General features: G+C 46.4%; 2 protein-coding genes across 3 annotated transcripts in view; one reads left to right on the forward strand and one right to left on the reverse strand.

The window, feature by feature from the left end:
• DZIP1 (DAZ interacting zinc finger protein 1) overlaps window positions 1-4,210 on the reverse strand; it is a 39,518-nt gene extending 35,308 nt beyond the window's left edge. The window contains exons 1-4 of one of the 2 annotated variants that reach the window (XM_050332502.1): window positions 4,194-4,210; window positions 3,183-3,254; window positions 1,715-1,784; window positions 1,153-1,647 (exon numbers count right to left, since the gene is read on the reverse strand). In XM_050332502.1, the coding sequence (XP_050188459.1) occupies window positions 1,153-1,647; window positions 1,715-1,717 (498 nt within the window). In that variant the 5' untranslated portion in view covers window positions 1,718-1,784; window positions 3,183-3,254; window positions 4,194-4,210. The remainder of the gene's footprint in view (window positions 1-1,152; window positions 1,648-1,714; window positions 1,785-3,182; window positions 3,255-4,193) is intronic. The other variant, XM_050332503.1, reaches the window with a different exon arrangement.
• A 7,552-nt stretch (window positions 4,211-11,762) lies between these two features.
• Window positions 11,763-16,397, forward strand: part of DNAJC3 (DnaJ heat shock protein family (Hsp40) member C3) — a 30,617-nt gene continuing 25,982 nt past the window's right edge. The window contains exon 1 of the mRNA XM_050332460.1: window positions 11,763-11,929. Within this exon, the coding sequence (XP_050188417.1) occupies window positions 11,848-11,929 (82 nt within the window). The 5' untranslated portion in view covers window positions 11,763-11,847. The remainder of the gene's footprint in view (window positions 11,930-16,397) is intronic.

A 16,397-nucleotide genomic window follows, 5' to 3' on the forward strand; every position in this document is an offset into this window, starting at 1 on the left:
ACCATATGTGAATTATTTCAGTTTACATATAAAATGATGTGTGCAATCCATTTTGTTTTGCAACACAGGACAAACTGCTCTGTAAGTTGCACAAAGGATTTTTAAAATACTAGCACATCAACAGCTTGTCATTAAGACTAACACTCAAATGCATGGAGACAAGGTTCCCACTAACCTTGCCATATGTACAGTTCTACTCTTGGGGCATAAGGTATCTTTTCCCTTAGAGAAACACTTGATCCAACTTAGCTGATACCTTACAAAATTAAACTTCACCTATAACTTTAAACACACAGACACAAAGAGCTAGCCTGAAATCACATCAAGTCTGCATCCAGTGTACTCTTTAGACTTCAGACTACATTTGAAGCTGTAATTTGCTGTCCAGAAAACTGCTGGAAAATGCTAAAACTGAAAAATATTTAAAGCAAACTAGTGACTTTGTAAGGTCACTGGTCCCGGAAGCTCCAGTGTTTCATCCAGCAAGTGACTGCACCCACAGGACAAAAATCCCTCCCCAAAAAACAAAGTGCCATGACACTGACAGAACAGCAATGTACTAAGGCTCTTAACGGAGACACTTAAGGAACAGATTGTTGTGGAATCAGGGATGAGCTACATCACTGGAGCTCTTTACCATCATGCCTGAATCCCTCTGAGTCACACACAAGCAGAAACTTTGTGCATGGAGAACGTCAGTGCAGGAAAGTGACTGTTTGCAGACAGTACGTTACTGGTTAGCATCAGTTCTGATGTATTTGCCCTGTATGTTTTCTGACCATGCAGCTGACAGACAACGAAAAACAGCAACAGATGTCAGTAACATGTCTGTCACAGGTTTTGCATGTGTGTGTATCTGATGCTTGAGATGCACCAAAAGTGAATCCAAGAATAAAGATCACTTGTTAGTAAAAAGAGGATTTGTTAAAGATAACATATTGCAAACGTCTGTGATACCAGCCAAACACCTACGAAACACAGATGGGAAACAAGTGCAAGCCATGCACTTCCTTTGTGAGGTCCCAGAAACTCCAGTCTTTCACCCAGCAAGTGACTACACCCCAGCAGAGTGGGGCCACTCTGCCATTCGTCCCAGCAGGCTCGGAGTTGGCAAGGTGTGGGTGACTGGGCCACCAGGCCCTCTCCTCTCACCTGGTGGTAGTTGGCTCGGGCCTCCAGCATCATCTGCTGGGTGCTGATCATCTTCTTCCTCCGCCGGCACTCCTCCTTGAGCCCCTGGATCTCTTGCAAGCGCTGGGCCACTTCCTTGCCCATCTGGTCGCGCTGGGCCTGCGCCTCTCGCAGGGCCTCCTCCAGGCTGCCGAGCTGGGCGCTGAGGTATTCCTGGGAGTGCAGCAGGTACTCCGTGCAGAGCTGCGCCAGGCGCAGCAGCTTCAGCAGCAGCGGGTCGGCGGGGCCCTGGCAGTGCGGGCAGCGCTCCCGCTCGGCGCTGCAGAAGGTGACGTGCTCCAGGTGCACCTGCAGGGCCGCCACGTCCCCCTCCCGCGACACCCGCTCCACGTCCACGGCGCTCAGCCGCCGCCAGTCCGGGGCCTCGTGCCGCGCGCGGAACTGGAAGGCCGGGAACGCCGCCGGCGCCGCGCCGGGCCCCGCGGCCGGGGGGTGGTACGTGCGCTGCGAGAAGGGCTGCGGAGAGAGAACACGGATCAGACCGGGCCAGCACCCCCGCCCCGCCGCCCGCACCGGCGCTCACCATGTCCGCGCTCCGTCCCTCGGGCTCCGCTCGGCGCCGGCGTCCTCCGCGTCGCTATGGCAGCCCCGGCCTGCGGGAGAGGCGGCAGTGACGCCGGGATGTGCCGCCGCTCCCTCCCCTCCCCGCATGGTCCTGCGGCTCCCTGCTCCGCACAAATCCCGTCCCCTTTCCCCTCCCGGCATCCTCCTCCCCGCCGCCTCCCCAGCCTCCTGGCAGTGCCCCCGCTCAGCAGCCTCCTCCTCTCTCCCGCGGGTCCCGGTGCTCATCCTGCCCCGCGCACCATACGCTCGCACCTGTGCATCCTTGACCATCTTCACACACTACTCGCATCAACAAACATCCTCGGCTATGCTGTTACCCACATGCACGCTTAACACAGCTACACAGCATATGCCTTCTCTCTCCACATTCCCGTCACTTCTGTGAAATCTGTACCTATTGCTCTATAGACACATTTCACTGCATCAGTGTGCCTCCCCACCCAACATGCCTCCTCCATGCTGCTCCTGACTCATAAACCTTTCTCACTCCACCCCAACGTTACAGTTCCCTATCCCTGTCCTGTCCTATGCCCTTCTCCAGCCTTGCCTACTCCTCTGTCTCCCAGATGTGATGATACCCATCACTTCCGCACCATCAGCATACATACATATGCCATTTCTCTGTTCATCTGCTTCATGCTGCTGCACCCTCACACCCCTCAGCTGGTAGCTCCATGCAATCTCTCCAATGCAACTCTGTACTGCTCCCAATGCCCACACACCAACCTCCTGCCAAGTTCTTTCAAACACCTTCCTCACCCTAACACAGTCACACCCCCTCTGCATGCCATTTCCACTTGCTCTCCTCGCTCATCATACCAACACAGCTCTCTCTGCCTGGTATCACCACCTACCAGACTACATCTTGCAACCATTTAACCCTACAGCCTCACCACACCTGCCTGCCATTCCTGCCTCACTCTACTGATCCCAAACACTTCAGCCCCATGAAGCACCTCATGGCTTGCATAAATCACCTACTTCACCATTTACACCCAAATAGTTTCCCTCAAGGCAACCAACAACTGTTGCTTATATCCCTGCCCCACCACAATTCCCAGTACTCCCCAGCTCAGTGTTCCCATTGCTTCAAACAGTTGCTTCAAATAGTGTTACCAAGCAGGAGCATCCTTCTCCTCCATTATACAAAATTACCCTATCCCCTCACTCATCCTCACCACTCTTCTCGAAAAGCCTGCTCTTCCTGTTACCATTTCTTAACATTTCAGTCACCTATGCTATCTCTGACTTCCCACCATGTTCCACATTTATACCTCCCTAACTTTTCAGTCCCTTTCACGCACACTTTAGTTTCTCATCCTCCTGGTCATTCCTAGATACATACCGTTCCAAGAACATTCACGCAATATGTATCTGATCATACCACCATTCCATAGGTTCCTCTACATCATGCATCATAGACTCACAGAGATGTTCTCAAGGGACTTCTGTTGATCATCATCCAGTTCAGATTTCTGTCAGTCACTAGTTCACATCACCTGTGGCATTTAAGATGAACAAACAGTCCATGATCTCTCCAGACAACCTGTTGCATGGCTGTGCTCTCCTGATGAAAGCGATGTTGTTATATATACTAATACAAGGACCCTCACAAATTACCAGCTCTTAGTTTCACATAGGTTGGTTTTTGTGCCAAAAAGCTTGTTTGCTTTTCCCACATATGTGAATTGATGTAACAAAATACACTTGGCCTCATTTAATTCCCTCATCTTAACAGACAAACAACAGGAAAGGAAAAGGAAAAGGAAAAGGAAAAGGAAAAGGAAAAGGAAAAGGAAAAGGAAAAGGAAAAAGGAAAAGTTATTTCAGTTAGAAGGGACCTATGATGATTGTATAGTCCAGCTGCCTGACACTTTAGGGCAGACCAAAATTTAAAGCATGTTCTTCAAGGGCATTGTCCAAATGCCTCTTAAACACTGACAGCCTTGGGGCATTGACCACCTCTCTAGGAAGCCTGTTCCAGGGTTTGACCACCCCCTCAGTAAAGAAATGCTTCCTAGTGTCCATTCTCAACTTCCCCGGCACACCTCTGAACCATTCCTGCACATCCTATCACTGAATCCCAGGGAGAACTGACCACTCTTCGCGGCGTCTCCTCGGTCAGGGGTGGCACCGCTCCCCCGGCCACCCTTCCCCGCCAGGGCGGGAGGCACGGGGTGAAGCGGCGCTTTCCCCCGGCGGTGCCCGCGGGCCAGGCCTGAGCCCGGCGCTTTGGGAAGCGGCCGAGCAGGGCCGGGCCTGCGAGAGGCCCTGAGCCGGGTTCCATCTTCCTGCCAAAACCTCCCGCTCCGCTCCGGAGCGCGGCCGCCTCCCCGCCCCCTCGCTCCTGCCCCCGGGGAGAGAGCCCGCCGTGCGCTCCCCTCCCGTCACCCTCCTGCGTCCGATGTGGGGGGAGAAGGGGAGATCCCTCCGCTCACCTCTCGGGCTGCTGCTCCGCGGGGCTCGGCGCCCCGGTGCGGGGCTCGGAGCCGGCGGGGCTGCGGCCGCTCCCGCCCCGGCCGTTACCGGCGGTGCCGCGGCGGGCGAGGCTGCGCCCCGCCGGCCCCGTCCCGCGCCGCTCCCGCTGAGCCCCCGAGGCCGCGGGCGGTGGCTGAGGAGGGACCGACGGCCGAGGCAGGCGCGGGCTCCCCCGCTGCTCGCCGATTCCCGCTCCTTTGAAACCTGCCCGGCAGATGTTGGTGCCCCGGAGGGATGGCCTTTGTCTGGGTCCCGTCTCGAACCTCTCCGACCAAGAAGCAGCCTGCCTTCTTCCTTTTTGTAAAATAGGAGGGAAGTTGCAACAAGCTTTGGAAAGGCTGCTCTTGGAAATTAAAGGCGCGCAGTCACCGAGGACGACACGTTTAAACTTGTGGAGCAGCGAACTCTTCAGCGGGATGGGGAGTGCCCCCGGCGGCGCGGCAGGGCAGCGGTGGCGGGGAGGGGTGGGCACGATCCCGCCTGCCAACTCCAAAGGGAGAAGGTCTGGATCTTTCGTGTTTTCCTGACTGTGTGCAGGAGGACATCCTGCTCCAGTGCGAGAGTAAGGCCCGGGAGTATGCTTAACCAAAGTTATGTTAGGTAAAGTTGTAATTTTCAGTGAAACTATGTATTGTATCGTGAGGGTAGAATCATTGCAACAGCTACAGATTGCATCAGATCCTACTAATTTTATTCCTGTAAGGGTTTTGAATTGTGTTTTTCCATGATAAATGGTGTGCAGCCTTTGTGGCCACAGGGAAAATTTCAAACAGTTTGAATTTAATATAAATTATGCTGGCAAATTCAGCAGAAGAGGTAATCATTGCACATTTACAACACCTTATGTTCATTGAGGAGTTCCATTTGGTCAGGGAGACACCACTGTGCTTTCCAAAGTACACAGATTTACCGGGACACCAACTTTCCTTTGTGAACCATGAAATTCTGTTGCAACAGTGTTGATGTGGGCACATATGCTGCAAACACCAGCTTTAAGAAAAGAAGTAATTGTTTGGGTGCTTCAGCTTTTTATGTCCTAAGGGTACCTCGGCATGCTCCAGTCACTAATGGGCATTCAATCCAGAGGAACAGGCTAGAGCTAGTCTGAAGGAAAACCTGAACATATGTGAAATGTAGATGTCTGGTCCTCAGTACTAATGACTTTTTCTTCAGTAGATCTGCTCCTGTAGGTCTACTAAATCAGGCATTGGCAGAGGAAGATGCTTTATCAAGGCTTTAGTGTGGTAAAGCTTAATTAAGAGGGGACTTTGAAAACTGGTGTGACAGTCAGACCTTCCATGAATCAGGCCTAGAGGCAAATATGCAGTACAAGTTGATGAGCACATTATGTGAATGGTTGGAGCACTCAGAGAGCAAGATGCTCAAGTGCAGTCCCTTCTATATCCAAGAAGTTTCATATCCCATACCCCTCTTAAAATGCCCTAGTGGACACGTCATAGTCTGTTCAGCATACCTTCCAAGGATCTCTTGCTGTGAAGGTGGATTTTATATCAAACTAAATGCTGTGTAAGAAAGTGTTGGAGCTTCCCTTCAGTTGATGAGGGGAAAGGTGTATGAAATGTGCAGAAATATGTGGATCTTAGTTGCTTACTTTAGTATCTGTTTAAAATACACAAGTAGGCCTTGGAATGAGAGCAATAACCGAGTTTTCTGTGCTGTAAGGGGAAGGCCATCACCCTGTCATTCTTTCACTCTTAATTTTTTTCCAGACCTTGATTAATCTTTAATTACTACCTGTGAGTGGTATGGCCTCACTTGGCAAGAGTGGGTATTCTTTAACCCACATTAGTGGCGAGTTCTTCCCTTATATAGCTTGGTGACAAAAGTACTCTCCTAAAACATGCATGGATTTACTAAGAGAGGACCAAGAGCATTTGCAATGTGTTTGTGAGGCTTACAGAGGGTACCTGCAACTGGAGAATACAGAAATTAGAGATTATTCTGATTGTGGGGTGAAATACAATGACACGTTGGCAGGGATATGGGGGCCTGGAGGCTGGCAGGCTTTCTGCAGTATTGCTAGGGCAGGGGTTGGCAGCCTTGGGAGGCTGACATGGGGTCCTGGACAGGTCAGGGGAGGCTGGGCAGGGGCATCCAGGCCTGGCGGTGCCCTCGGGGCACTGGTGCAAGCTGTTAAGTGGAAAAATTATCTGCATGTTTTGTGGTATGGAGGAGGATACCATACATGTTCTACAAGGTGTTTTAGTTTTAGAGGACAGTGGAAAGACTCTCTTGGGAACTGAGAAATAGACTCTTCAGTAATCTCCTACAGCACTCTCAGAGTGACGCATAAAAGTAATCATTAACTCTGGAGGAAAGTTGACTTCAACTAGCCAACGGTGCAGGTATAATAATGAGTCTAGCCTGATTATCAGTTTCTTTAATCTTTTCCTTCCTGCCAGCTCCTGCCATGGCACATTTTTCAATTTTCAAGAGAGCGGCTGTGTGGTGCTTAGTTACTGGCTGGGGTTAAACCATACTTCCATTTGGTCAATCTTTCCATCTCTTAGTTTACTTGAGGAAATAGTTTATGTATTTTTATCACAGGAAAACAAAACATTTAAAAGAAAGGTAGAATGAGCCACTCTCCTGTCCCTTCTGTGTCTCCTTCATTCCAACAAATGCCACCAGCTGTGATTAAGCAGTTTGAAGAGATGCTGCTCCATATAGTTTAACAAATTTTACTTTCAAGTTTAAGTTCCTCAGACTATTTTACAATTAAATCTTCCTTTCTTCAAATAAAACAGTGTCTCTTAAAGGTTTATCTTCACATAACAAGTCTTGCTGGATTTTACTGAGAGAGCCATGCAGTTCATTTATCTTCCTTTCTTCCAAACACGGAGGGAATTCAATGTAACTATAAAGACATGTCTGCAAAGACACTGAAACCATTGATACAATTGGAGCAATAAAAAGGTCACAGAACCAAGGACTTGGTTTTTAACACTTAGCTATCACTATGTTAATTTTTAATGGCATACATTAGATATTTGTTCTTTTTCTAACAACTGCATTGCACTTTTTCCCTGACTGGGCTATAATAATTTTTGTGGGCAAGAAATAAACTATATGAGAAAGGAAAACAAACCACCATCTCTCGGAACCTCAGTCACAAAGCATACAAGGGCAATGTTTCCCCTTTCTTTTTTGTTCCCCAAAGTTGTCAATTCCAATACTCAAAATTTAAGTATATGCCTTGGGACTTTGTGTCCCCTCAAGACTTTTCAGTCCTGGATTCAGCAAAACTCTAATTTCTGAAAACAAGGAAATGAAGAGTTAATCAACATAGCATCCACTCTGCAAGATGTACACAAGCTCTTTGTTGTCTTCCTTAGGTTGTACTTGTCTGCAAATTGCTGTGCTAAGTCGCAAGAAGGATTAGCTGGAGCAAACCTGTGAGTTTGAGAAGAGGTAATGTGTAGATATAGATGATATTGGCTTAGTCTCATTGGGTGTCTGGTCCTAAGGGAGATGCCTCATTTCCTTGGGCCATCATTGCTGCACCAGCAAGGTGAATTCTGTTGCCTTCTGAACTGTTAGCAGTTAGAGGGTAAATGAAGTCTTTTGATCCTGTATTGGGTGTGTAAAAGAGGATGCTAGATGGCATCACATGACAATGGCTGACAAGCTTGTGAAACTGCATGAGGGGTATTCTGTTGCCAGTGGCTTGAGAGAACAGTGGCTTGAGAGATGCAGGAAACATCCACTTAGGCAGGAAGAGCATGGAGGTGTCTGCTAGAGCAGGCAGAGGTAAGACTGCACACAGACACACTTTGAATTCTGGTCTAAAGTTGCAAGTGTGAGCTGACTTGGTGTTTCGACACACATAAAATAGGAATGAACACCTTCAGTGATGGCACAGTACTTTGACAATTATATTTTTCACAGTCTTTAAAATCAAAGAGATGTTCAAGAGAAACAAACAGCTTGCAGTTACCACATAGGTTTGAAACTCAGAGTGGAGCTGAGAGAAATAGATGTAATTAATGATAAGTAGGCCAAAACCAGTTTCATGGAAATCAAAAGTAGTTGTGAAAATATGCTGAATTTCAGAAATCACTTCAGTCAAGAAATGAGGACAGTTCATTAATGTTAATATTTTCCATATATTTTCAAAACAAAATGCTTTGTTTCAGAAAAATAACGTAATGTTTGAAGCAAAGTTTTTTGACTTTCAGAGTAGCATTTTAATTGAAAAATGTTCTATACCCTAAAAAATAAAATAAATGTTTTAAAAGGGGTGTGTTTTCATAATAAATGAAATATTTTGCTCCCTTGCTCTTGACACGACTTCACACTCACTTTCAAGCCCATGGACAAAGATCAGATTTTCCAAGTTCAAGTTTAGAGCATCTAGATTAAATTCTTGAGCTGAACTATAGGTTGTAGGAGCCTTTCTGCTTCCATTTGTTGCAAAGGAACCCAGAAAAAGGACTTTCTCCGAAGTCCTCTCCTATGAACACCAGTGCAAATGTGAAATACCCAAAAGACAAGGCTACATAAATAAGAATCCCTTGTTAACCGGATGTACACTACTATTTCATTTAGCCCTGTCGCAGCTACGTTTCTAACAAGGATGTACATAGGTGAGAATAAAAACAAGGTGTGAGGACTGAAAGACCTCTTACAAGAAGAAATTCTGAGAATAGAGAATATTATCTCTGTGTTATCATCCTCTCTTGACTCCTCCTTTATTTTCATACTAGGTTGTGAATGCAATGCAACAGTCTGCTATATTGCTTTTTTTTCCTGTATCGGCAAGCTTCTATTTGTTTGTGTGGTATTGGAATTGAGATTATTAATGAAATTGTTATTGCCAAGCATACCAGGGTTGTTCTGGGACCCTGTGTGTTGTCACACCTAATCCAGATGCCTTACTATCATGTCTGAAGCTTCTCATAAAAAAATTGAAACTACACACGTAACTATCTCCACCATATGTCACCTCATAGTTCACTGTCTCTGTTTGAAGCAGAGTAGCTTCAAGAGTCATTCCTTGCTAACTGCCGCCCTCTGATGTTTCTATATATTATCAGCAGCAACTCAGAGGAAATTCCTTGGGTTACTGTCTTTTGAGCACTTTGAACATTAGTGTAGTCTTTGTCATCCACCCTTTCACTTTAAAACTGAAGACTGATAAAGAAATTTCTTTCTAAAACCAGTTTAATTTTTATGAATACTTTTGAAAGACTTTTTGCATTACAGCCACATTGCTTTGCTATTTTTTTAATTAAAAAAATAGAGAATCATAGATTCATTAAATATCCTGAGTTGAACGGACCCACAAGGATCATAAGTCCGACTCCTGCCCCACACAGGACCATCCCCAAGAGTCACACCAGGTGCCTGAGAGTATTGTCCAAACACTTCTTTGAACTCTGTCAGGCTTGGTGCTGTGACCACTTCCCTGGGGAGCCTGTTCCAGTGCCCAACCACCCTCTGTTGGGTGAAGAACCTTTTTCTAATATCCAGCCTAAACCTCCCTGACACAGCTTCATGCCATTCCCTCTGGTCCTGTCACTAGTCATCTTGTTGGCATTTGTTCCTTCTAGTCTTTCTCCTTTTCTGTTTCTGAAATTGCACGAGGGATGGATGATGTGTTAAAGAACTTTTGCTCCCATGTTTATATATAATATCTAAATAATCTCTCTTATGGTTTATGGTCTCATTCAAGAATTACTGTGTAATTCTGTGCACCTGGTTCTAGGACAGAGTGACAATGATAAATGCTTTCTCTTTGAACAGATTATTTTGTAGTGTTGGCATTACACATTGTTCTTTACATTACTGTGTCAGCCTGAAATACTGACCTTGGCTCAGTATTTCAGGGCCAAGGCCAAGGACCAGGAGCTTGTCAAGCATCTAGGAAAAATGATACTTGATGCTTTAATCATACTACTTTCATCTTGCTTTAAGGAATTTGATACTAGGACCTTTATGCTTGGTGTTTCAGTATGAAATACTGAGTTTTCTTAAGCTTGTTTTCTCCTAATCTTGTTTTTAGGGGTTTATTAAGTGTATCATTATCCCTGGTATTATTTTCAGTTATCTTACGGGGTTGAAGGCGTGAATTCTCCTCTCAGACTCATTTTATCTGGCTTTAGTCTAATACTTTTTTCTTCAGGTAAATCTAAGGAATTAATTTGCTGTAAAAGTGATTGTCTGCTCAGTTCTGTTTTAGGCTTTCGTATTTTGTCTTATCCGTAGTGCTATAGAGTTGTCATGCTCTTCCTCATACTGGCATCTTTAAAATGTCATCAATTACTAATTTCACATCTATAATTTCTTATATTATTTCAAGCTCTTATTTCTGAATGTCTTCTGAAGGTAAAATTTGTTGGTGATTCCTTCAAAGCATCATGTTCTAAATTAAAGGCTCGAGAGAGATAATGTATTTTTCTTTCTTTTTTTTTTTTTTCAGTCTGATCTTTCAAGAAAGGTTGTAAATTATATCACCTAGGGTGAGAAAGGTAACGTGACCATACCTGCAAAATGAAAGAAGAAATTTCTGTGGTTGCCAAATCAGAATTCAAGCCTCTAGTTTTTTACTTTCTTGGCAGATTTACCCTGAGAACATGGTTGTTGGTTTGGTTTTTTTTTTACATTTGTGTGCAGTTTTGGGCACCACAATGTAAGAAAAATATTAAGCCATTAGAGAGTTTCCAAAGGAGAGCAACAAAGATGGTGAAGGGCCTTGAGGGGAAGCCGTATGAGGAGCAGTTGAGGGCACTTGGTCTGTTCAGCCTGGAGGAGATTGAGGGCGAGATCTCATTGCAGTTACAACTTCCTGTGAGGGGAAGAGGAGGGGCAGGCACTGATCTCTTCTCTGAGGTGACCAGTGACAGAACCTGAGGGAATGACCTGAAGTTGTGTCAGGGGAGGTATAGGTTGGATTTTAGAAAAAGGTTCTTCACCCAACCAGAGGGTGGTTGGGCACTGGAACAGGCTCCCCAGGGAAGTGGTCACAGCACCAAGCCTGACAGAGTTCAAAGAAGTGTTTGGACAATGCTCTCAGGCACCTGGTGTGACTCTTGGGGATGGTCCTGTGTGGGGCAGGAGTCGGACTTATAGATCCTTGTGAGTCCCTTCCAACTCAGGAAATTTTGTGATTCTGTGATAAGGCAAGAGTCTGTTTCGCAATTCCCTTCCCATTCTCCGTAACTCTCCGAGCAGATTGTTAACTATTTCTGATTGTCGAGATGTCAGCATCGGCAGGGCGCGGGCGGGCAAAGAGACAGGAGATGAGATGCAGGAGCGGAGGGGCACGCCGCTGCCGGGTGTCCCTGTCTGCGGGCGGCCTGGGCGGCACCGCCCCCGTTTCTCCTCAGGGTACGTCGCGGTGGGCGGCACCGAAGCCGCCATCTCTGGGGCGGGCGCCGCCATCTTTGCTGCGGGCACGGCGCCTGGGCGGGGCCTGGCGCGCTCGCGCAGCTCCCTCACGTCCGGCGGCGGGCCCGAGGCGGGGGCGGGCGCGCGCGGCGCGGCCAATCAGCGTGGCCCACGACCGTGCCCGCTGGAGGCGCTGCCCGCGGTCGGTCGGGCCGGGCCCGGAGCCGCCTCTGTCGGGACCGGGCGGCGGCCGAGCGGGACGACATGGTGTCCCCCGGCGCCTCCGCCGGGCGGCTGGGCTCCGCGCTGCCCTTCCTGCTCGTGCTCCTCGACCTGCAGTACCAGGGTGAGCGCCGGGCCGGGGCGGCTGAGGGGGTGGCGGGGCAGCCCGGCCCGGCCCGGCCGGGGGCCGTGTGTCTCCGGGGGCTGTGTGGCCCCTCCGCCCGCGGCCCGCCGGGCCTGGGGCAGGCCGCGGCTCGGCCCGCGGCTGTGCCAGCCAGGGGCAGCTGCTCGCCCTGCCTGCGCTCCTCCTGCCGGGCTGTGGGTCGGGCCGTGCGGTGTCCGCCATGGCGGCGGGGCACGCACACCCCTGCGGCCCCGGGACGGGGGGATATTCGGGAAGGGGCTGCGAGGAGGGAGGTACCGCGCTGCCACCTCATCAGCCGGGGCGGTGGCGGAGGGTGCGTAATGAGGGCACCGCCGCTGCCGGTGACCTGCTGGGGTTTATCGGGGTTCCTGGCGGTGCGGCTGGAGGTGGCCCGGTGTGTGTGCGCTTCGCTTTCCCGGGCTGCTGATGGATGGGGTGAGGCTGCCGATGGATGGGGTGAGGCTGCCGGCAGCCACTGCGAGCCCTCGGGATGCCGTGCTCTCTTCGGATGTAGCTGTGAGGGACAGCATCGGCCGTTCCGTGCTGACCGTGAATGTCTTACTCCGGTGTGGGTTTTGTGTAGTTCCCGGGTTCAAAGGTTTTTCCAGTGGCCCTCCTCGGCCTCAGCCGGTGTTAGTGCCACACATGCAGATTCGCTGAGGCTTCTGACAGTTGTGTTGCATTTGTTCCTGACTGTGTTTTGTTGTTATGGTTTCTGCTGTTCCTTTTTTTTTTTTTTTTAAATTTTCTCACCATTAGTATTTCAGGTTCAGCTTATCTGCGCTTTGTGCGGGTTGTTTACTTTCAGAGTACACTGCCAGAAACACCTGTGTAGCCAGACTTTTATTCACAGGCTTCTGTTAAATTTCTAACTCGGTTATACAACAGTGTTTGTTGTCAGAGTTTCACCTGAGGGGTGTTCTTTAACTGGCAGTGGCGGATGAAGTGGAATCAAAGCTGTCAATAGTCAGAATAAGTCTGTGGGCTGAAGATTGATTTAGACTAAGATTAAAAATTCAGTTGATACGCCAAATTAATGAATAGTTCAGCTGACCAGGTGGCAACAGGAACATACTGTGGCAAAGATATTCTGTATTATAAGACTACATACTGTGATGTCAAATTGCCGTTTTAAAAATACGCATTCTAGTGGTGTTATAAGACAAACAATAACTTTTGTCAAAGTGTACTTCCCCCCGAGATTTTGACAGTGGTGCTCCTGCTAGGATTCTTTATTTGGAGTTGCCAGTCTCTTTCAAGTATGTGGTTTAATGGCTATTTGGACTTACAAAGTCACGTTTCCTAATTTGGGGGATGTTTTCTTAACTTCAGTTAATAAAGATGTAGAGTTGAATAATACAGTGAGAAGTGGTGATTCTGGATCTTAGTTTAGTAAATAACCTCTTCGTTCATGAGTTCATTTTCCAGAATGTGTAGTTAGGGAATTTAGGGAAGGGGACTTACATTATTTAAATATCTAGATTCTCCTCCCCTCAGTATTACTTGTCTGAGCTCAAGGGTGTTCATATTCACATTTAAATTTGTTTCTTAATGTCTTTATAATAGAAGTTTGCCTTGTGTCATCTGATTCGTGAATCTGTGGAAGAGTCATTCTGTATTAACTTTGTATCTTACAATTATGTCTATTTATATCTGGCTGGAAAATGCACTCAGTAAAAAGGTTTTTGAATACTTGGTGATTGTGGTGGGTTGCTCTTGTGCTCCCTGAGTTCCACCTATTCAAATACCCAGACTTGTGCTGAATTTGACACAGATCCTCTCTTGGGAAGATCCGTTTTTCATGGCTGTTTGTCCAACAAAAGGAGGCGGCTGAGGAGGATAGAGGAGTGTTGTTCATTTTCACCCTCTCCTTCCTGGTAGTAGAAGGAAGGAAATATAATATGAGGAAGAGTAAATGGGCTCTGAGTATACAGAGCTCAGTTCGTTACCACAAGCATCGTCAGACCACAAGCATCGTGTTTCTTTTCCTCCCCCCACCCCGTGTTTCCGCCCTGAATTTGGGAGCTTTTAACTCGTTCAAAATAGCAAAGGCTGCTTTGGGGGCCGGGCTTTTTGTTTGCCACTCTTAGCTGTATTTACCAACTCGCTTTGCAAACAGAAGGAATAAAAACTTGATGGGTGGAAGTTACATTGGCTCAACTGGATACTCTGAGGCTCCTTGTGAACCTCAGAAGTATTGCTTCTGAAACTGTGGTTGCTTGTCCGTATCTTACTTTGTTCGGTGTTGTGCCTGAAGAACATGCTTGCAGACATACATAACTCAAAGCCCAAACCTGTTTAGAAACAGCAGCTAACTTAAGACTGGTTGTGCTAAACAGAGGGTCATTCTGATCAAAAAACTTTGCAAAAGACAAGATAAGACAATCGTTAAACTCCTCTAAGTAAGGAAAAAAAGGTTTAGATGAATGTAGTTAAGATTAGTGACATATGTTCTGCTTCTTTGCCTTTGAAACAACTCTTTCTGGTACAGAGTAGGAACTAATTCTATTTATTTTTGCAGTCTTGTTACTCAGCTTAGGAACAAGATTTAAAAAAAAATGGTGGAAATTCTACAGAGGAGGGAAAAGAGGACTGTGTAGATAAATGGAACATCTTGAAACTGTTCTCAGGTTGCAGGGCTTTCTTGAGTTTTTTACACTGTGGATATGACCGATTATATGAGGATATGGTTGAAGTTTGTATACTTAGGTACCTACATATTAGCACCAATTATTCTAATAAAGCATTAATCCTACCAGGAAGTTATAATTTATTTGAAGTGAGTGCATTTAACTGGAATAACAGGTTACCTGCACCTGCTTATCTTCCTTGAGATTCTGACTTGTCCTGTGAGTTGTCAGGACTAGTTCCAATTATTTGGGAATAGTTTGGGGTTTTGTGTTTGATTGGGTGTTTTGGTGATTTTGTTTGTTTAAGATTTTGTTTGTGGTTTGTTGTTTGTTTTGGTGGTTTTGTTTTTGTGTGTTTTTTGTTTTTTACTCTTCCACTCTTGCACTTGTACCAGAACTAAAGACCCTGAATGTATCCAGAATATCTGACTTGATTTGACAGCTAGGGCTCTTGTGTGTGGTCGTCTGAGGCCCTTGGTGAATAGATAACAATTAGTCGGTCTTTAGAAATCATAATCAAATTAGAATACTTGAAAGTTTTAAAAATAAATATTATGATTGCGTATCTGTTGTGTAAATTTAGTTTCTTGCTGGAGCATACAGAGCTTCTTCAGCTGGGCCCTTGGTATCCAGCTCACCAATGGCTGTGTATCTGTTGGAAAAAGCTCTATAGGGTGGGTTTGATTTTTTGCTCTGGCTGAACTTTAGTTCTTAGGCCCGTTCCTAGACCAAACAGTGAATAGATACCCAAAGAGGTTGCACAGAATCTGAGTCCTTGGACTCCTGTGCTTATGTTATCAGTTTTCAGATGTCTACTGTGGGCTGGTTTAGTTAGAGCAGTTGTTTGCCTACAGCCAGACAATGAATAAACAATAGATTTCTGTGAATAAGCAGCCCAACTACCGGGTCAGTGTACAGTGTTCCTGAGTAGTTACTTACTATCACTTTTCATCATCGTTAGGCTGATGGTACAGGTTGCTTCTGGAGATTCACACATCAGTTTGAGGTTCAGCTATTTGCAGTGCTGAGATTTAATGTATGTCAAGTATAATTAGTCTTGTTCTGCAGGGAACCTACAGTCCTTCACAATTTGCCTTCTTTATTTGCGTTGCTCCTGCTTTTATTGTTTACTTGTTTGCCACAGTGGTCACCTGTCTCATTTCTTTTATTAATTGTCCTCAGTATTCTCGTGGAAAAAGTCATCTCTCCTGCCTAAAGGATGATGTAACTGTCGAACTCTACCGAACATAATGTGTTTTAAAGACACCAAATTGTGTAGGTACAGCTTATTGAGGAAAAACGTATTCTTGGAGCTATCCTGATGTGACTAAATGTGAAACAAGGACACTCCTTCAGGTGCTTGAGACTGTGGAAATGGAATGTCACATTTAGGTGAATGGAGAGTTCGTCCAAGAGTAATTTACAGCCCACTTCTAGGATACCACTCCAAACTGACAAGTTTTGAAAGATTTCAGATACTCGTATGTGGAGAGAGACAGGAGGGATGAAGCTTAAGAATTTTTAGTTTGTAGTAATTTTAAATACTCCAGTCTGTTTACTATTTGATAACGTGATTTGTTGCTTCTATGGTTCCAAAGCTGGGGAAATTTGTGGTGAGTTTTTTATCCAGTTTTGTTTTGAGTTTTTTTGTTGTGTTGATTTTTTTCTACAACCCTCCCTTTTGTCATTTTAGAGGACACTGCACTACTTGATGATCAAAGCTAGAGAAGAAGCAAAAAGAGCAAGGAAGGATGTCCTTTTTTTCTAAAAATTGGATGTTCACATAAAAACTACCTAGAAGTAGATACTGTGTGTGG

The sequence above is a fragment of the Myiozetetes cayanensis genome, unplaced genomic scaffold, assembly GCF_022539395.1.
Source record: "Myiozetetes cayanensis isolate MyiCay16 unplaced genomic scaffold, myiCay2020 scf5-8, whole genome shotgun sequence".
NCBI lineage: Eukaryota > Metazoa > Chordata > Aves > Passeriformes > Tyrannidae > Myiozetetes > Myiozetetes cayanensis.